Source organism: Embiotoca jacksoni, unplaced genomic scaffold, assembly GCF_022577435.1.
Source record: "Embiotoca jacksoni isolate LCO1_2020_lvr unplaced genomic scaffold, fEmbJac1.0.p SCAF_53, whole genome shotgun sequence".
NCBI lineage: Eukaryota > Metazoa > Chordata > Actinopteri > Embiotocidae > Embiotoca > Embiotoca jacksoni.
In genome coordinates, this window is record NW_027185407.1 from 445,503 (window position 1) to 468,068 (window position 22,566).

Consider the following 22,566-nt stretch of genomic DNA (forward strand, 5'->3'; position numbering starts at 1 on the left):
GTGCGAGCGTGAGAGCGTGTGAGAGAGTGTGTGAGAGTGTGAGAGAGTGTGAGAGAGTGTGAGTGTGTGAGAGTGTGAGAGAGTGTGCGAGAGTGTGTGCGAGCGTGAGAGAGCGTGAGAGTGCGTGAGAGTGCGTGAGTGTGTGAGAGAGTGTGAGAGAGTGTGTGCGAGCGTGAGAGAGCGTGAGAGAGCGTGTGAGAGTGTGAGAGAGTGTGAGAGTGTGAGAGTGTGTGAGAGTATGAGAGAGTGTGTGAGTGTGTGTGAGAGTGTGTGTTTGTACTTCTGGAGTAACTCCAGCTCCCAGATTTGTGTTGTGTCTGTCTTTAGTGAAGGCCAGTGACAGACATCAAAGGATGGAGATAGGTCAACGCTACACGGCCTCATGAGGAGCTTCTACGTCTCTCCCTGCATGTATGAATGAACCATGAACATCTGAGGTCAACAGATGTGAAGAAAACACCTCTGAACCCAGACACACTCTCTCCTGCTCAAAGGATCGGATTCTCAAACAGACATCCCAGTCCTCTCTCCATGTGCTTCAGCCATGTCACAATCTGAAACCGCTCACACTCCGATTTGACCACAGAATCAACTTCAGAGGGTCTTTGTGGGACCAACCTTCTCCACACTGTGAAGGACGTCCGTCCAGCGCTGTCAGAGGAAGACATGACGGTCTGACAGAGAACGGATGAAGATTCATTTTAAGGACAGAACAGACAGCTGGACGTGGACATGGACAACAAGACAAATCATGCTTATCAGCAACATGCACACTGGATGAGGACATGAAGGAGGACATGAAAGGGAGTTTTCTTCAGTTTATCCAAAAATACTGGGTAAAAAGTAGCATCAGTGATGTCATCAACCATCAGTGATGTCATCGTTGGTTTGTGAACGTTATGAATCCTCCAGTTCAGATTCTGTCCGTCACCATCTTTGCTAGTTCGGAGCGGTTTGGAGCAGGAAGTGACCATATTTGGACGAGCTGGGGGAGGAGCCAGCGGTGGATCTGACCGATCTGATTGGAAACCTGACACTACTACGTCCCGCCCACCGATAGCTGTAACCTGACTGCACCACAGGCCTGTCAATCAAACAGACACGCCCCCAAAAACAGGTCTTCTTGAATCTTCTTTTCTAATGAATGAGGGATTATTTTCAGATGGACCTCCAGAAAACTAAGAAGAAGGAGTGACTTTAGCTAACAACACCGAGATAACTGATGGACACATTTTATTCACTTTGGATTTGATGAGAGAAGTTGAATGGGAGTCTATGGAGCCGGAGGCTTTTTGGAGCCGACCTCTAGTGGCACTCGCTGGTATTGCAGCTGAAGACACTTCTGGATCGGAACCATTTTACAGACCTGAAACTACGAACTCTTTTATATCCAGTCTGTAGTTTTATATCCAGACTGTGTTTTATATCCAGTCTGTGTTTTATATCCAGTCTGTGTTTTATATCCAGACTGTGTTTTATATCCAGTCTGTAGTTTTATATCCAGACTGTTTTATATCCAGTCTGTGTTTTATATCCAGACTGTGTTTTATATCCAGTCTGTAGTTTTATATCCAGACTGTTTTATATCCAGTCTGTAGTTTTATATTCAGTCTGTGTTTTATATCCAGACTGTAGTTTAATATCCAGTCTGTGTTTTATATCCAGACTGTAGTTTAATATCCAGTCTGTGTTTTATATTCAGTCTGTGTTTTATATCCAGACTGTGTTTTATATCCAGTCTGTAGTTTTATATCCAGACTGTTTTATATCCAGTCTGTAGTTTTATATTCAGTCTGTGTTTTATATCCAGACTGTTGTTTAATATCCAGTCTGTGTTTTATATCCAGACTGTGTTTTATATCCAGTCTGTAGTTTTATATTCAGTCTGTGTTTTATATCCAGACTGTAGTTTTATATCCAGACTGTGTTTTATATCCAGTCTGTGTTTTATATCCAGACTGTGTTTTATATCCAGTCTGTGTTTTATATCCAGACTGTGTTTTATATCCAGACTGTTTTATATCCAGTCTGTTTTATATCCAGACTGTTTTATATCCAGACTGTGTTTTATATCCAGTCTGTGTTTTATATCCAGACTGTGTTTTATATCCAGTCTGTGTTTTATATCCAGACTGTTTTATATACAGACTGTGTTTTATATCCAGACTGTTTTATATCCACTCTGTGTTTTATATCCAGACTGTTTTATATCCAGACTGTGTTTTATATCCAGTCTGTGTTTTATATCCAGACTGTTTTATATCCAGACTGTGTTTTATATCCAGTCTGTGTTTTATATCCAGACTGTGTTTTATATCCAGACTGTGTTTTATATCCAGTCTGTGTTTTATATCCAGACTGTTTTATATCCAGTCTGTGTTTTATATCCAGTCTGTGTTTTATATCCAGACTGTTTTATATCCAGACTGTGTTTTATATCCAGTCTGTGTTTTATATCCAGACTGTGTTTTATATCCAGACTGTTTTATATCCAGTCTGTGTTTTATATCCAGTCTGTGTTTTATATCCAGACTGTTTTATATCCAGACTGTGTTTTATATCCAGTCTGTGTTTTATATCCAGTCTGTGTTTTATATCCAGACTGTGTTTTATATCCAGTCTGTGTTTTATATCCAGACTGTGTTTTATATCCAGTCTGTGTTTTATATCCAGACTGTGTTTTATATCCAGTCTGTGTTTTATATCCAGTCTGTGTTTTATATCCAGACTGTGTTTTATATCCAGACTGTGTTTTATATCCAGACTGTTTTATATCCAGACTGTGTTTTATATCCAGACTGTTTTATATCCAGACTGTAGTTTAATATCCAGTCTGTGTTTTATATTCAGTCTGTGTTTTATATCCAGACTGTGTTTTATATCCAGTCTGTAGTTTTATATCCAGACTGTTTTATATCCAGTCTGTAGTTTTATATTCAGTCTGTGTTTTATATCCAGACTGTTGTTTAATATCCAGTCTGTGTTTTATATCCAGACTGTGTTTTATATCCAGTCTGTAGTTTTATATTCAGTCTGTGTTTTATATCCAGACTGTAGTTTTATATCCAGACTGTGTTTTATATCCAGTCTGTGTTTTATATCCAGACTGTGTTTTATATCCAGTCTGTGTTTTATATCCAGACTGTGTTTTATATCCAGACTGTTTTATATCCAGTCTGTTTTATATCCAGACTGTTTTATATCCAGACTGTGTTTTATATCCAGTCTGTGTTTTATATCCAGACTGTGTTTTATATCCAGTCTGTGTTTTATATCCAGACTGTTTTATATACAGACTGTGTTTTATATCCAGACTGTTTTATATCCACTCTGTGTTTTATATCCAGACTGTTTTATATCCAGACTGTGTTTTATATCCAGTCTGTGTTTTATATCCAGACTGTTTTATATCCAGACTGTGTTTTATATCCAGTCTGTGTTTTATATCCAGACTGTGTTTTATATCCAGACTGTGTTTTATATCCAGTCTGTGTTTTATATCCAGACTGTTTTATATCCAGTCTGTGTTTTATATCCAGTCTGTGTTTTATATCCAGACTGTTTTATATCCAGACTGTGTTTTATATCCAGTCTGTGTTTTATATCCAGACTGTGTTTTATATCCAGACTGTTTTATATCCAGTCTGTGTTTTATATCCAGTCTGTGTTTTATATCCAGACTGTTTTATATCCAGACTGTGTTTTATATCCAGTCTGTGTTTTATATCCAGTCTGTGTTTTATATCCAGACTGTGTTTTATATCCAGTCTGTGTTTTATATCCAGACTGTGTTTTATATCCAGTCTGTGTTTTATATCCAGTCTGTGTTTTATATCCAGACTGTGTTTTATATCCAGACTGTGTTTTATATCCAGACTGTTTTATATCCAGACTGTGTTTTATATCCAGACTGTTTTATATCCAGACTGTGTTTTATATCCAGTCTGTGGCTCGTATTTATTTAGAAATATGTTGATAGAGTGATTTGCTTTATGCAGATCAGTGAATCGGTTTCATGTCTTCAAAAGAAATATACATGAAACCTTTTTCTTTGCTCTGTGGTTCAGTCTCTAACGTCGTCCACCAGTCGACTCCCTGACGTGAGCAGATGGCCTCAGCAGCCTGTATGTTCATATCAACATGAAACACGTCTGCTGCTGAAATCAGTCAGTGAGGAGGTTTTATGGCTCTTAGAGTGATGATGAAAACCATCATAATCAAGCCCTCAGTGACTCAATCCTTCATCCATTGGAAGTGTGTGTGTGTGTGTGTGTGTGTGTGTGAGTGTGAGTGAGTGTGAGTGTGTGTGTGTGTGAGTGTGAGTGTGTGTGAGTGTGTGTGTGTGTGTGTGTGTGTGTGTGTGTGTGTGTGTGTGTGTGTGTGAGAGTGTGTGTGAGTGTGAGTGTGTGTGTGTGTGTGTGTGTGTGTGTGTGTGTGAGAGTGTGTGTGTGTGTGTGTGTGTGTGTGTGTGTGAGTGTGTGTGTGTGTGTGTGTGTGTGTGAGAGTGTGTGTGAGTGTGAGTGTGTGTGTGTGTGTGTGTGTGTGTGTGTGTGTGTGTGTGTGTGTGTGTACCTGCACCGGTTTACCTTCCATGTTCTAAACTGCAGAAAACAATCAGTTGAGGCAGTTGAGAGAAAGCAGATTTAGAAACTCCTCATTAATCACGGTGCTCTCCCACTTTATCCAGAACATCATGAATCATCCCTGTAAGTAATCCACTTTGAGCTCTAATCCCAGCTATCCTCCACTCACCTTTCTGGGTATTGAATTAAAAGAGGGAGTCATACTTTTACTCATAGATTATGAATAAATATATTTGTCAGAGTGGTGGTGATTCAGCTTGGAGGGAGGGAGGAGTTTGTAGAGGGAGGGAGGGGTTTGTGGAGAGAGGGAGGAGTTTGTGGAGGAGGGAGGGGTTTGTGGAGAGAGGGAGGAGTTTGTGGAGGAGGGAGGAGTTTGTGGGGAGAGCTGCAGGGAGAACATGTTTCAGAGGTTGGGAGTTAAACGTGTCCAGGTGGGACTGTAGCTGTGAGTGTTTGACTGGTGCCTTTATTAAATATGTATGTTCACATGCCTCTTCATCGCTCTGTGTGTACACACACACACACACACACACACACACACACACACACACACACACACACACACACCCGCTCACGCCAAAGCCTGAGGATATAATAGAGGGGAAGGAAATTGTGAGAGGAAGTAGGTCAAGATAGGAACGAAGTGACGGAGCAGCAGGAAAGGGCGAGAGACTGCAGCTGATCATCAGGAGAGAGAGGAGTCAGAAAACTAAAAGATCAAGATTTTATGAATTTATTGGAGATTACACGTTAATTTATTTTTTAAAAACCTGCCATGACTGGAACAGTTGAAGGCTAAACATGGTTTCATCAATTTCAAACATGATTTGATGTATTCAACATGATTTCCATTAAAATCACAGACTGCAGATCGTCAGCTAACAAAGACAAGAAACCCGATCTGAGACGCGTCTGCAGAAATCTGACCGGAATCACATTTTAAACCTCCAGATGGGGTTTGGATTGAAAAAAATTTGATTTCATGTGATTTTAGCTGTTCAGACTTAAAAGACTCAAAAATGTATCTGGATCTGACAGAAATCTGATTTATTGTCGGTGCAGAATACAGCGAGTCCCGTCTGTCTTCAGGCAGGACGTCATGTCTCAACAATCATCTGTCATGTTCAGAAATTATAGAACGCAGCAACTCTTCAAAAAAAAAAAAAAAATCTGTATTTGTGTTTGTACCAATTAAAGAAACAAGCTGCAGTGTGTTAATTAATGAGATTTAGAGGCTTTGGTGGGTTTATTTTTGAACGTTAAAATAAACCAGGTGGATTTGGCCGCTGCACTCTGATAGGCTGCTGGATAACCATCTCTGTGATGTCCACTTCCTCATCTATAAATGTGCATGAACTGATTGAGATCAATAACCAGGAGAGTTATTCTGATCTGTGCAGGAGCTCTCGCACCTTAATTGTTCTCTATGAAGACCTTTAATCATTATTTCATGTTGCTATATTACATATTGTCACATGCATCCATGTGACTGATCCAAAAGTTAAAACAAAAACTGTGATGTAACAAGACGACAGTCAGTGTGAGCAAACGACACACTCCATCAAGTCACTTTCTTTATCTCTCTGTTTCCATTGTGTGTGTGTGTGTGTGTGTGTGTGTGTGTGTGTGTGTGTGTGTGTGTGTGTGTCTCTCTAATCTGCTCTAATCTCCTTCTGTCAGGAGTGTTCCTCTTCTGTTGGTATTTCAGTCTGCAGTTCAACGCTGTGGAAATCTCCAACAAATCAACCGGTTCATAAAAGACACAAAGGAATTAAAGCTTTAGCAAGATTATCCTGACACACACACACACACACACACACGCACACACACACACACACACACACACACACACACACACACACACACACACACACACAGAACCCCCCCCCCCATGTTCCATGTTACAGTGCAGCTGAGGGTCCTCAGTTGAAACTGAATTAATATCTAATGCATATCAGATTGACTTCCATCTGCTCGCCTCCACATTAACACCCTAACACGCCCAATTAGTGCACGCTAAGAACATTTAATGCATCTCAAGTCAATTACCTTTTACTTCACTTCCCGCCTCCCTCGCTCCTCTGAGCGGACGAAACACTCCTCCAACGCTCCGATGATCAAAGTCCAGCTTTGTTTTCATCAGGAACATCGGCGGGTTTTTTCTCTCTGAGGCGTCGAAACCTCAAGAAAATATCAAGTCCCTGTTGATTCCAGAGCAAATATCAATGTTGGAGACCATGTTATTAAAAATACATCTTTTATTTCTGGTTTTAGTTTCAAAAATTAAATCCAATCAGCAGACAGTTTCATTCTTTGTGAAATTTATTTTTAAGTGATCCTAAATGCATTTAGAATTGAATGCATCAGAAGAAAATGGAGAATAATAGAGCCAAATTAATTCAAATAGTTTAATTGTTAAAACTGATTGAATTAGGCCTTTTCACCACGTAAATACAGCTCGTAACAGGTGATACTTTTCAATGGTTTGGGCCGTTAAAGTTTCTGTTTCTGAGACAAGTTTGTAAGTTATTCTGTGTAATGGTTTTTTAAAATAAATATATTATTTATAAGTCGTTGCGAAGCACAATTATGTCTATATTTTATTCTTTCTTATATTCTTTTGTTAATGTTTTTAAATAATTTTTAATCATCCTGACAATCTTCACATTGTAGTAAAGACACAATGACAACAGTTCTGTCCACTAATTAAATATGCATGTTTACATATAGTATTTATAATTTCCTGCATCCAACTCAAAGGAACAGGTCTTAAAAACATGGAAAAATGGTCCCATAATAACCATGATTTCACTTTCAAAATAAAAGTCAAAAAGTCTCCCCATGTTTCCAGATATTTGCTGTAGATATTCATGTTTCCAGATATTTGCTGTAGATATTCATGTTTCCAGATATTTGCTGTAGATATTCATGTTTCCAGATATTTGCTGTAGATATTCATGTTTCCAGATATTTGCTGTAGATATTCATGTTTCCAGATATTTGCTGTAGATATTCATGTTTCCAGAGGATCATTTGATCATTTGAGGCCTTTAACAAACTTTACACCTACAGCAGCTCTGATAATAAAAAAATCAACAGTGCAGCCTGTTTTTATTTTTATTTTTTAAATTTTTATTGCCTTTTTTTTAATTTGTCTTTTTGATTTAGTAGAAGTGTGAGTGCTGACACTGGAGGATAATGGACAGACAACGAGTGTGTGAACATTATTGTCATGCTGAATATTCCCTTTGGATGGTTTGAACCTGGTGTTGCTGCTTTAACTCCTCGTTGCTCCGCCTCTCCGCGTTGTGAAGAAACATACAAATGGCTGAGCGTCCTGCCGCCGTCTGTATGGATGATGAAGTGTTTGATCATTTGCATGACAGTCAACATGCAAGTAACAAGAGTGTTTCTAATGCTGCCTTTGTTTGCTTCTTTTCTGCCTCCTTTCACTCCAGAGGTGAACAACAATATGCCAGGTGAGTTTCTATGAAAACACATCAAATATTAAATATGTGACTAGTTCAGTGAGTACTTGTACAGCTGCAGGGTTTTTATTTGTATAGCTGCAATACAAACATAATGTGGGCTGTGTGATGTCTATGAGAGGCAATTGGTGAGATGTTAAAGATTAAAGGTTCACTGCTGCATCATGGGTAAACAGAACAAGCACACTGAAAAAAACAATTAATAGTCTGGAGATAAATAGTAGACACACATGATGTCTTTGAATTTCTAGACTATTTCTCGACAAAGTTTTTTTCTTGGGTAGAAAAATGTTCTTCTTGGCATTAAGGTCGGCATCAACAGATTACTGATGTTGGGAAGGTTGGAAATGGAATAAATTGCACATTACTGGTTATCCTGTTAAAAATGAAATAAGTAATGTAACTATTTAATTTGATTTAAATAATTAATGTAACATTTGACATTTCATTGCTTTTATTTTACGAGTTAAGACAAAAGAACCAACAAGTATGTGTTTATAATGTGAAATGAATGGAGTCTGTCTGGATGTAGACAGAAGACGTTCCCACACAGAAAAGATGCAAAGCAACCAAATTCAGATGAAACCGCTTCAGCAACATTTTTAAAAGTAGCTCATTTGTTTACATGTTCATTCTCTGTAATTGTAACTGATTACATGTTTGTTTTTATTTTAATCAGTTATTCCACAATTCCGTTACATGTAATTCGTTACTACCCAAAACTTTAGATTACAAATATTCTTGAAATATCTTGATCTGCAAGTGGTTGCCTGGAAACGGGGAAATTACTATTAAATTAGACGATAACAGAAACTTTAAGTTATGTAGAACAACAAATTACACTAGAAATTATTTTCCATTTTTTGTGTGCAATTTTCTAAATTTTGAATGGATATAATTAATCATAATTTCACCAGACATGAATTGGTGACATCTCCTGTGTGTCATGTCCATTAAAGTTTGGATAATACATATCACTCAATAAATCACAGCATGTGTAAAAAGATCATTATTTAAGTAGCTATAATTCATATTTTTATTGTAAAGCATCACTTGTGGTGATGAGCCTACAAATACTTATCAGCTGAATCGGAAGCTCTCCTTGGCGTTACCTCCTGATCTCCATCTTTAAATGTCCAGACACATCTTTAATGTTTGGTTTTCTCCCGTCGAGCTCTTTGTGTAATTTTTGGCCTCGACAGCTTTTATTTTCAGAAATAACTATCCGCTGCTCACTGAACACTATCAGCCCGACGCTGAACATCTGGCCGACACAGCTGGTGAACAAAGTAGAACTTTTACCTGCAATTAGCCGAGTGTTTCTGAAGAGGTGGTGGAGACCAAAACCAGAGCTAAAAGACAGTAAATGTTGGGCCTTCATGTCCTCAGGTCAGAGACAGGATGAGAAATAAATGTCCAACCATCCAGCTGTTTAAAAAAAAAAAAAACTAACAGGTGATTAATTAAAAAAAAAAAAAAAAGTGTTCACAGCTGGTTTTTGCTACCTCGTTTAGCCAGAGAGAGAAAGCATCAGTTACAGCAGGTATCAGTCAAACAGCAGGTCGCTGAGCTCGGACTGAACTCACCGGACAGACGAGGCTGCACGAGTGCTGGTTCTCATTAGGAAGCTTCCTGCTCACGCTCAGGAAGCTTCCTGCTCACGCTCAGGAAGCTTCCTGCTCACGCTCAGGAAGCTTTGTGTTACTGGTGTGTTCTGATGTCATGCTTTCCCTCTGAGGAACAGCATGTGAGAGTATTGAAACTCAGTGTTCTCTTTCCCTCTCCTCTTCTCCTGTTCTCCTCCTCTCCTCTGAAGGCCTCGCACATATGATGGCAGAACAAGGTATGCTCCTCTTTACCGCTCTTTCACCACGTCTTTGTTTGGTTGTGGAGCTGCATGTTTTAGTGTTGGTGTGTAATGTGTATGGAAGTGCATGGTTCTATATACATGATGATAAACTCCCTCTATAAACAGAGACTAACACGGTGATTACTTATTTGGTAAAAGCAGTGTTTGTATTATTATCTACAATTTGCTGGGCTGTAAAATTGTATTTAACATTTATTTAAATTTAAAAAAAAAAAAGTTTTATATATAGAAACATGTACTTTCATGGAAATGATATGTGACGTTTGCAGTAACTACAACATGGTTTAAGAATAAGTCAAAGTACAGAAACTGCATTCTTATTCAATCACTAACCTCCAGCTAAAAATTTTAATGACTGTAGATGTTTCACTGTTTACCTGAACAGACACAAAGCATTTGAGATCCACGGAAATCTCCTGCAATATAAATAAATAAAGCAAATTTTCATAAAGACGTAAACAAGAAAAGGAAACTTTAAAAATGTCTTTTTCTTCTGGACACATTATTGTCTCATTGATTATTCAAAAGCAGAATGCAGTATCTGCACTTTTTACATTAATAAAATAATAATAATAATACAACCCAAAATCCCCAAAAGTTGGGACGCTGTGTAAAATGTAAATAAAATAAGAATTCAGTGATTTGCAAATTATTTAAATCCGTATTTAATAAAAAATAGACCAAAGTAAACATATCAAATGTTAAAAAGGAGAATTGTTTTTGTTTTATAACAAATATATTTTAAATTTGATGGCAGCAACACGTCTCCAAAAAGTTTGGACAGGGTCAACAAACAACTGCTGCATTCTGCACGTATTCCAACAGCATGGTTCTCTAGTAGAAGAGTCCGCTGATAAACTGGCCTCCTGCAGTCCAGACCTGTCAATCATTGAAAACATCTGGAGCATCAGGACATGAACAATACAACAAAGGAGACCCTGAACTGTTGAGCAGCTGGAATACTATATCAGGCAAGAATGGGACCACATTTCACTTTCAAAACTCCAGAAACTGGTCTCTTCAGTTCCCCAACGTTTCCAGAGTGTTGTTAAAAGAAGAGTTGATGCAGCTCAGTGGTGAACATCATCCTGGAACAACTTTATGGAGACCTGTTGCTGCATCAGATTCAAAACGAGCACATATCTTTCATAAAACAATCAAATTTGATTAGTTGTTTTTGGTCTATTTTCAATTAAATATGAGTTAACGTGATTTGCATTTGTTTTTTTATTGACATTTTGCGCGGCGTCCCACCTGTTTTGGAAACAGCGTTGTATATATTTTTATGATGTGTGTCACAGTTTAACTGGTCAACACAAAGACTTCCAAACCTCTTATTTTTCTCACAACCCCACAATTTCTGCAGTTCCTTTAATAGCTGATGTGTTTGCGTGTTTCACGTGTTTTTGAGATGTACAGTTACATCTGGTGAATCTGTATATTATGGTATGTTTTTTATTGTCTGCTGGAATCTGGACTCACTGTTCCTCCTCTTCTTCCTCCTCCCTGCCCGGCTCTCTCTCCGCTGTGGACTCTGCTGTCTGCGCCTCCTCCTGCTCTTCTAGCTAAAAGCAAAGGTACAGCTTTTTCGCAATCTTTCCTTTTCCGCCTCTATGAAAAGCGACGCCTGCTCTGTGAGTGTTCGAGAGCGGTGCAGTGAAATGTGTTTGACGTTTTAATGTGTTTACTCGTCTGCGTTCGGCGTCTCCTCTGTAATGGTTTCTCACTCAGAGTGCTCGGATTAAGAGAGTAATTAAGACAACCTTAATTGAAGGGAAAAAAGAAAGCGTGTGCTGCTTTGTGTTTTCTAACTGCGTGTGTGTTTTGTAATTTGTAAGAAGTACGACACTGTTTGCAGTTTGATGCAAAATGAACCACCGTTTTCAGAACAAACCTCTTCACCCTTTTTCTCAGTAATCCAGTTCATCAGATGAGTTCAAATAACAGGATTAATGATTTATGTTCTGCAGCCTGATGTGAGAAACGGCAGGCGAGCGGTACCTTCAGACGACAAATCTCATTCTGAGTCTGTAATCCGAAGCTCACAGTCCGACCTGTTTGTTGTCGTGAGAGAAACGGAGGTGCTTTTAGTTTGGTTAAAGATGTGATGCTGCAGAGTAGCTCATTAAAACTGTCCGGTGGATTCGTGACCTGTCAGTCAGAGAGATTTCATGGTTGTGTATTTGAACCTGTAAGAGTGAGACTTCAGCCTGGCTTCATGTGAAGCGTTCTCAGACAGCTCGATGAAACAGATCCAGTATCTTTTCTTGACTCGAGTTTGTCTGATGTTGAGTTGAGTTGAAACTCGGAGGCAGATGTGACTTGATGACCCGTGAACGTAGAGACTATCAGTGCTGTTTGTAGTTTTGTTTGAAATGATGCCGAACTGTCATGAATACTTGATGTCGAGGATGCACATGTCAGCGCTGCCATGACCGACTGACAACCTGCAGGTTTAGCAGCTGGAACCAGAACGAAGCTGAGGAAAGCTCCATTCAAACGAGAGAAATGAAATGAATGTATTAAAATAAAGAAGTTGACATGAAAACTCAACAGCAGTGATATATAAAAACAATTATAAATTCTCCAGACACACAGACGGCCCAACTGCAGCATCAGACTCTTTGCACCGATAAACATTTTAAGCCTTTAATTTCTGTGATCTCTTTTCACAGAACTGGTGCTGTTTTAACTATTTAAATACATCTGGGTGTTTCCACCAATAAAAAAATATAAGTGCTGGTTACTATTATAAATATGGATACAGTATCTCTTACTTAAAAAGGGGAAACAGCGGAAATGGCCTGCAAATAAAAATGTTTAACATAGAATTCATCTATTTCAGCACAAGATTAATGAGTGGCTCTATTTGACTAAAGTAAATATTTGCAATAAAATGCTTTATAGCTTGCAGGTAAACTTTATGCAACCTGGTATCACGGCAAAGCCGGTCGTCGTCCACTGAAGCAAAAAGTGTTATTCTCCCGTCTAGACAACGGCAGGTGCAGCTATTGTACGTTTTTCTTTTTTTTTTATGGGTGTGTCTATTACACACAGCTCTTTGTAGGAAAACAAAACCATGTGCAAACCCACATGAGTTAGGAACAAAAACAAGACAAATTAAAACTGCAAACAGTGATGTACGGGCCCTCGCACTCTGGTGCGCCACCTCCCCGAAGCCGTCTCCCCGACATGCAGCGCACGAGGGACTGCGTATAAAAAGTTGCTATTTTTGTCTTGTTTCCTGTCTCCAGCAGGGGGCGCTGGCAAGCCGTTTGGCCACGCCCACTCGCAAAACACATCAGATGTATTGTCTCACCACGCCGGGTGTATGTGACACGTTTCGTGAGGTTTCAAGCATCCTTTGACCTTAAACATCAACTTCCTGTGTCACGAGACATCCAACTTTGCCGCATTGTCACGGCGACGCCCATTGACAAAGTCGAACGAATGTCTCAATATATCATCAACTACATGTTTAGGTTATTGTGACCCGACTTTAGGTTCATGTGATCAACCAGCTCGATGTAGAATGTGAACGTATGAAAAGTGTCATTTCCAGTTGGCCAACAGGGGGCGCTATGACTATGAGCGAATATTCCCCCACAGGGGTCTTCAGGGCGGGGCTGTTATCATACCTGTGATGTTTGGAGAAGGTCGGTCCATGTACATACGATTTAAAGCAACTCCTAGTTTCATGGCGAGACGCTCAAAATGGCCGCCTCTCACGGGCACACACATCGATGAAAACGAATTATTTTGATAACTTTTAATCCCAAACATGTTTTCTATCCATAGAACCTAAATTCAAGTCGGGGCGACAAAATCCCTCGGAGGAGTTCGACAAAGTACAACGTGTCAGAATCGGCCAAAATGGCGACTAAATTCAAAATGGTGGACTTCCTGTCGAGTTGACGTAACGGTGCAATGTAACTTTTTTGTGCGTCCAGGTGTGATACACGTGTCCACCGGATTTAGTGAATTTAGGCAAATGTGGCTGCCGGGGCATCTCTGTAGGGGGCGCTCTCGAGCCGTTTGGCCACGCCCACTCGCGACTCCACTAGAATACGAAATGTTTCGCCGGGAGACAAATGTGTTTCCACTTTCATGAGTTTTAGAAGATGATAAAGCCTCCAAAAAGGAAAATCACTTTATGGAGGAAGAAGAACATTTTTACGAAATACAACAGGGCTTCTCACCGATGCTCGGTGCTCGGGCCATAAAAATAAACCAAAACCACATCGTGGCCTCCAGGATTCGAACCTGTTGTGAAGAGTTGTTCGCTAGCGGCGCTGTCCGTGGTACTGAAACGTGTCTGAAACCAGTCGTCAGAGATGGAAGACAAACAGAACTTTAGGTTCAGAAGAAAAACAACAGGGAAAGTGAGGAGACGGCCAGCAAGAGAGGGAGAAGGTTTCTTGCAGTGACTGCAGTTTGCTGCGCTGCTGCACGCCTCCATGTGCGCCTGCATGTGACGTGTTAGGTAGCGTGTACTCTGGAGAACAGGACTTCCCCAAAAGCAGCAGTGTCATTTCAACCCTCACAAAGAATCATATTTTCGGAACACAAAATTACACATACTGACTTTTGTTTCATTTGGTCCATTTTTCTTTCTGCTGTCACTGTTGTTAAACAATAAGTGGTCATTTTTTCTTCTCACAACAGTCTGCTTAAAATACCATATTTTTTGAGAGTAATACTATTATTAATATATTTCCTTTATACGTTACTATTTAATTCATGTGTCGTCAAGAGATTATATATAATATAATCCAAAAGATAATGAAAGGGATGTTCCTATGTCATTTTCTGTTTGTTTGGTTTGTTTTTGGTTCCATTATCATATATTAAATACAAATATTGTTATTTTATGTTTGAAGATAGAACACCTAGAAACCCACGACTGTAACGTATTGAAGAGAGCAGGTTGTCTGAAGGTGGCGGCCGAGCTGAACACCTGCGGTGAGTGAATGATGTAAAGCAGGTGGGTGTGAAGAACGCTGCAGAGATGCACATGAAGAAGCCGGCGGTCAGACGGAGACAGAATAAGTGATGGTTGGTGTCACATGGAGATGTTGGAAAGAAACATGAGGATAAATGTCTTCTATTGTCAGTCGCACAACTGTAGCACCAGCACATCAACACTCGCATGTTTTCCAGTCTGTATGCACTTAAACTCTCCTGGAAATACTGAACGTCTACGTACACGACAACATTAAGTCATTTCTCTACTTTGTCTTTCATTGCTCGATCATTTAATTCTGCTTCGGGCTCTACATTGCAAACGTTTCAGGATATTTGTGTCAATCTCCTGCAGTGTTTTTGACCCCACTGCACACGTGCACAGTTTATAATCACGCCTCGACTTTTACAGAAATGCAGTAAATGGTAATACGTTGTGTTATTAGGAGGGAGGTCACTGCTGTGTCTCATCCAGAACACTGCTCACCAAAACATGTGGAACTCAGCAGCTGATGAGGATCAAGTGATGACATTTGGACCTGTCACTCACGAGGGTTATAACGTCCTCCTGCTCCGTCCGCGTCGCTGTGCTGCGTCCATGAGCAGCAGTCTCAGGACGTAAATACAAATTAAATACCGAGACTCAACATAAAAATATTTTTGTTCAATTTATAAAATTGGATCCATATCTTTGGATGAATCTCAGGAAACCCAACCACTTTTTTGAAAAATGTTCCTGACCAGTCGGTGACTGCTGTCAAAGTCCAGACTCATGAACCTGAAGCGCTGGTGAGAATGTGGTTGGTGTTAACCTGACGGAGGTGCCATACACGGTTGAGGAACTCGTCTCCCTTTGTGTGTCCCTGTGTGAAATGTGAGCGCTCGTACGCCGCGTTAGCAGAGCTGTCTGTAGGTGTTTGTGTGGAGACGCTGTGATTGGTCGCAGCCTGCTGTGTGCACCTGTAATGGCTTCCCCCGTTCACAAAGCAGGCCTGTGTAAGCTCCCGGAGGTTCCTCTTCCCTCACCACCTGTCTGCCTCCGTGTTGTTGTGTCTAATCCCCGAGCGAGATGGTAGACATTATTAGGTGTCACGCACACACACAGGCTCCCTGTTGCCTCCTGTTAGGCAGACAAGAGGCTCCATTTGCATGGCGGCTCACTGGTGGCAGAGCAGCAGATAGAGAGTGAAGGGGATAATAAAGTGTGTCTCTGCCGTGGGGGAGTCATATTTTACTGTCAGGGGCTGAAACCAGCTGCTTCTCTTCTCATTTTCTAAGCATCGTTTTAGTCCTCTCTCTTTTTCCATTTTAATATTCTCCCGCTCTTCCTCCCTTATCTCCGTCGGTGCTTCTCCTCCCCTGCTATCTCCGTTGTCTTCCTCGTTTTCACTCTTCATTCACTCACTAATTACTCTTTCCCTCTTTATTTTGCCGCTCCTTCCCCTCCTGCCCCTCTCTCTGGAATCAGAGCCACTCCTGTTGATTTTTTATTAGCTTCTGTCTCTGTTGGTGCTCATTGTCTTAATGCAATGTTTTACTATTGTTTCAAATATGCTGATGATTCTTGACGCGGCAGTAGACCGACACAGGCTGGAGGCAAAAAGCATAATGTTATTAAATCTAAATTAACTTTAGCTGCAACACAATGCTTTTCAGTAATACACTTTACTTAGTAGATGACTTTGTAATGTAAACAGCATTTCTGTTGAGTGGATGATGATGCTGTGCAGCGTTTTCGTGTCAGATACTTCATATTAAATCTCCGACTCAGCACCTGTAGGAACCTCCGAAGCTGCTCAGTGAGTTTTCTCTTTGTTTTAATCGTAGACTGGATATAAAAGTGTTTGTAACTTCCAGGTCTGAAAAATTATCAGTCAGATCCACCGCTGGCTCCTCCCCCAGCTCGTCCAAATATGGTCACTTCCTGCTCCAAACCGCTCCGAACTAGTAAAGATGGTGACGGACAGAATCTGAACTGGAGGATTCATAACGTTCACAAACCAACGATGACATCACTGATGGTTGATGACATCACTGATGGTTGATGACATCACTGATGGTTTGGATTCAACAGAGCGGTTTTATGTCCAAATGTTTTGCAGCACCATTCGAGCCGTCCTGGATAAACGCTCCCACAGATTTCTGTCCATCTGCAGTCCTGCTGGCACAAAACAAGTTTGATTTCTGTGTGTTTTGTACCAATTGTAGAGATTGTTGAAAATGACCAGTTTCTACCTTCAGAGTGTCGTTATAACTAACTGTTATCAGAGGGCTGCCAGGTCACTACTTCCACCTGTATTTATCATTGTTGCACGCTTCACACAGCTTCATGCATTTTCATGCTTTTTGAGCCTGATTATAAAACTAAGTGGCTCCGCATTTGTGATGAATTCATTAATGCATTTTACATTTGCTGCACTTTTTTGATAAAGCAGCGAGCTTTCTTAAGGGTAGAACAAAAAGAGGTTTATTTGTGTGGTGACAAAGGAACGTGTGAGCTGAATACTGAGCTGCCAGCGGTGACGGATGCTCTTACACTGCTGTAGAGAGAGGAGACTATCATTCAAAAATACGTCCTGCACCTGCAGTCAGCCAGTACGAGGTATGTTTGGATTCTTAAAACAGGCAGAAATCATCTTAATTTAGAGAAATATGATGCTTTTAATGATACAATTAAATATCAAATTAGAGACCAAAATATGATGAAAAGTAAGTTGAAGCGTGTTGAAACCTAGTGGTGACCAACAGTGATGTCATCACCCATCAGTGATGTCATCACCCATCAGTGATGTCATCAACCATCAGTGATGTCATCGTTGGTTTGTGAACGTTATGAATCCTCCAGTTCAGATTCTGTCCGTCACCATCTTTGCTAGTTCGGAGCGGTTTGGAGCAGGAAGTGACCATATTTGGACGAGCTGGGGGAGGAGCCAGCGGTGGATCTGACCGATCTGATTGGAAACCTGACACTACTATGTCCCGCCCACCGATAGCTGTAACCTGACTGCACCACAGGCCTGTCAATCAAACAGACACGCCCCCAAAAACAGGTCTTCTTGAATCTTCTTTTCTAATGAATGAGGGATTATTTTCAGATGGACCTCCAGAAAACTAAGAAGAAGGAGTGACTTTAGCTAACAACACCGAGATAACTGATGGACACATTTTATTCACTTTGGATTTGATGAGAGAAGTTGAATGGGAGTCTATGGAGCCGGAGGCTTTTTGGAGCCGACCTCTAGTGGCACTCGCTGGTATTGCAGCTGAAGACACTTCTGGATCAGAACCATTTTACAGACCGGAAGCTACGAACTCTTTTATATTCAGTCTGTGGTTGAAACATTGTTTGTGCTTTAAACTTACAGCACAATAATCTCTAATTTAGCTGTTTCACTTTATTATTATTACAGTTTCACTTTATTATTATTACAGTTTGTGTGAGACTGATTCACACTCCAGAACTAGTATAATATTTGAAGTTACCCTGTAAAATATAGCAGAAAACCCAAAGGACCTGGTCATGACTGGATCACAGTGGTTTGGTGGTGGTGGTTGGTGGGGTGGGGCGGGGCAGGAGGGGGGTGGGGGTGCTTGGACAGCTGGGTTCTCTCTGCTTGGCTGAGTGCTGGTAAGTGAAGCAGACCGGGGATAGTCCAGCCCCGGTGACAGAGGGCAGTGGGTGGACCGGTGGATCCAGGTGTGATCAGGTCAACAAAGAAACTGCTTTAAATGATATTTCTGAAGTCTGAATCCAAACCAGAGCTTCACCAACAAAAACAAAACATTGTACTGTCCTCCATAATGTCCACGTTGGATTATAAATGCTGTCTTCTTCAGTACGACGGCATTTATTACAGACAACGCTCCCACTCAGCTGGTCATCACGGGCATCGAGAAGCCATCAGCATATCTGTCTTCATTTATCCTGCTGTGTTATCTACACCACATATTCTATGTTCTCGATGAAGTCAGAGATAATAAACACGACACCAGATCAGGTCAGATTTAAGTCAGAGACACTTTAAAGGTACATATTTCTACTGATACCTGCGTGTAGTGTGTTAATGTGTGGCTGTCTGGTCTGTGGAAACCCAGAATGAATCATTTTCTAGAAGATATTTCAGGTTATAGCATGCTGGAGTGAGTAAAATGATTTAAAAATGATTGAAAATGAAAGTCTGCAGAGCTCCTTTGTGTTTTGCTACATGTCACCTGCATCACATTCAACAAAGAGTCCAGAATCATGGAGCTTATTTAACATCATATCTATCACACATTTAAAGTGGGCTGTACCATGAGAGGCCGCGTGATAAAACAATGACTTCACACTCTGCCCTGTGGCAATATGTCTGACTGTAAAGGATAAATACTGTATGCTCTGGCAGCAGTTATACATGGATATAATGTATATTTACAGAAATCAGTGGATGTTTGCATGAATCAGTGTTCAGCAGTACATGTGGATATTTGTACTGCACATGGTTCACTGTAGTCAGCATTTACTGTAGTATTGTAGATCTAAATATATCGAAAGGCATCTATAAAAACGACCGCAGCAGCACTCGGTCATGTGACTGAGAGCAGAGCCGGTGTTGGCGAGCTGCTGCAGCCGAGCTGTTCCCGCGGCGCAGTCCCGCTCCGTGTACCTCGCCGGCCGAGATCGCACGCCAACAACCAGCAGTGGCAAAAACAAGAGACGCAGACGGGCCGGAGAGGAGCAACACCGACCGACCACGCTTCCACTTCCTCGGTCTTCCACACGTTTTCAGTTTTTTCTGAGCAGCAGTTTCAGTTTGGGTCTCGTGGTTCGAGCTGATCGAGGCTCAGAGTCGCCTATAAAAAATATTTTGCGGTAATTTAATTAACAAAACCAAAAAGCCCAATTGTGTCTTTGAGGGTGAGAAGCCTGTTGCCATGGCGCCACAGTTCAGGTGGTTCACAGCGGACGTTTTCCGTCAGACGCCTCAGAAGGTCCCAGCAGGACTGTTGGTCGTGGACAGTGAAGCTCCGCCCCTCTTGAAACGTGATGTCATCAGAACACCTCGTCCGGCTCGTCGCGTCATCGCCGGAGACTTTCTGAACATTTCAAGGGTCTCTGTTGAAGATTTCCCCAATTTGATGATAAATCTGGTGTTTCTCTGCTCAGTTGAAATCACTGCTCATAAAAACGTGGTGAACTCTGATGTCGATCAAACTCGGAGGACAGCAGTAACCACGGTTACAGCTTCCACCTGCTCCTCCACCCTTCATATCGTTGTGTGACCCTTGTGTGTCACCTGAGATTTTACTCACCAGGTAAAACCAGCTGTGAATAATAATACATTTAAAAACATCATAATCAGGAACAATCATTACATCATCTGATCATGTGACATTTTGTTCAGTTTCTGTCAGCATCAACATCTTCCTGGAAAAGATGTCAGATATCATAGTTGGACCGTTTGCACCAGTGTGTGTAGATGTGTGTAGATGTGTGTGTAGATGTGTGTAGATGTGTGTGTAGATGTGTGTGTAGATGTGTGTAGATGTGTGTAGATGTGTGTGTAGATGTGTGTGTAGATGTGTGTAGATGTGTGTAGATGTGTGTAGATGTGTGTAGATGTGTGTGTAGATGTGTGTGTAGATGTGTGTAGATGTGTGTAGATGTGTGTGTAGATGTGTGTAGATGTGTGTAGATGTGTGTGTAGATGTGTGTGTAGATGTGTGTAGATGTGTGTGTAGATGTGTGTGTAGATGTGTGTGTAGATGTGTGTAGATGTGTGTAGATGTGTGTGTAGATGTGTGTGTAGATGTGTGTAGATGTGTGTAGATGTGTGTAGATGTGTGTGTAGATGTGTGTAGATGTGTGTAGATGTGTGTGTAGATGTGTGTGTAGATGTGTGTAGATGTGTGTGTAGATGTGTGTGTAGATGTGTGTAGATGTGTGTGTAGATGTGTGTGTAGATGTGTGTAGATGTGTGTAGATGTGTGTAGATGTGTGTGTAGATGTGTGTAGATGTGTGTGTAGATGTGTGTGTAGATGTGTGTAGATGTGTGTAGATGTGTGTGTAGATGTGTGTGTAGATGTGTGTAGATGTGTGTGTAGATGTGTGTGTAGATGTGTGTGTAGATGTGTGTGTAGATGTGTGTAGATGTGTGTAGATGTGTGTGTAGATGTGTGTGTAGATGTGTGTGTAGATGTGTGTGTAGATGTGTGTAGATGTGTGTAGATGTGTGTAGATGTGTGTGTAGATGTGTGTGTAGATGTGTGTAGATGTGTGTAGATGTGTGTAGATGTGTGTGTAGATGTGTGTAGATGTGTGTAGATGTGTGTGTAGATGTGTGTGTAGATGTGTGTAGATGTGTGTGTAGATGTGTGTGTAGATGTGTGTAGATGTGTGTGTAGATGTGTGTGTAGATGTGTGTGTAGATGTGTGTAGATGTGTGTGTAGATGTGTGTAGATGTGTGTGTAGATGTGTGTAGATGTGTGTGTAGATGTGTGTAGATGTGTGTAGATGTGTGTGTAGATGTGTGTGTAGATGTGTGTGTAGATGTGTGTAGATGTGTGTGTAGATGTGTGTGTAGATGTGTGTGTAGATGTGTGTGTAGATGTGTGTAGATGTGTGTAGATGTGTGTAGATGTGTGTAGATGTGTGTGTAGATGTGTGTAGATGTGTGTGTAGATGTGTGTGTAGATGTGTGTGTAGATGTGTGTAGATGTGTGTAGATGTGTGTGTAGATGTGTGTAGATGTGTGTGTAGATGTGTGTAGATGTGTGTGTAGATGTGTGTGTAGATGTGTGTAGATGTGTGTAGATGTGTGTGTAGATGTGTGTAGATGTGTGTGTAGATGTGTGTGTAGATGTGTGTAGACGTGTGAGTTGCTGTGTGTGTTGTGTGCACGTGAGAATGTAAAGCAGGAGATCGGTGTCTCCTGGGGAGCGACGGTGAAATCACTCGATGGGTAATGAGTTGTGGCGACGTTATGTAAGTTGTATGCTAATCAGCTAATCAGGTCTGATTGCACTGCAGAGGTGTGTCGTCGTGGTAACCTGGAGGACACCGATAATCAGGAGATGATGAACACTGGGAATTAACCATGAACACCTGTGTGTGTGTGTGTGTGTGTATGTGTGCGTGTGCGGGTGTGTGTGTGTGAGTGTGTGTGAGTGTGTGTGGGCGTGTGTGTGTGTGTGTGGGTGTGTGTGTGTGTGTGTGTGTGGGTGGGTGGGTGTGTGTGTGTGTGTGTGTGTGTGTGTGTGTGTGTGTGTGTGTGTGTGTGATTTACATTCTCGGCTCATACAGACTTCATCTACGACAGGTTTCATCCTTGATTATTTGTCACTCATCTTGTTGCCTGACTGGAGGTTTGGACGCATGTCCTCATCCAATCAGATCAAGCGTGTTTGTGGGCGGAGCCTATTTCTTTTACTGCCTGGCTGAGGCTGGATTTCTTTGAGGCCTGGTCCAATATTGGCATTTGAGAGTTAAAGAGCATTTGATCAAATATTTTGATCATTTGATCATCTATCCCACGCTTGGAGATGAAGACGTTGTTTTACATTATCTGATGCTAATCACACAAAAACAAACTCTTCCTCCGTGTAAAAAGGCCTTAAATGTTAAAACTCATATTTGTCATTGTTTTCTAAGAACTTCCTGCCATGAAGGTTTTTGTTCCTCT

At 41.0% G+C, this 22,566-nt stretch overlaps 1 protein-coding gene across 6 annotated transcripts in view; it reads left to right on the plus strand.

The window, feature by feature from the left end:
• Positions 1-22,566, plus strand: part of nrxn3a (neurexin 3a) — a 144,751-nt gene that overhangs the window by 14,781 nt on the left and 107,404 nt on the right. For all 6 annotated transcript variants that reach the window (XR_011179408.1, XR_011179409.1, XM_069172483.1 and 3 more), the window contains exons 3-5: positions 8,042-8,062; positions 9,888-9,914; positions 11,507-11,518. Coding sequence is in view for 4 of the 6 variants with exons in the window: in XM_069172483.1 (XP_069028584.1) it covers positions 8,042-8,062; positions 9,888-9,914; positions 11,507-11,518 (60 nt within the window). In the remaining 2 variants the exon portion in view is untranslated. The remainder of the gene's footprint in view (positions 1-8,041; positions 8,063-9,887; positions 9,915-11,506; positions 11,519-22,566) is intronic.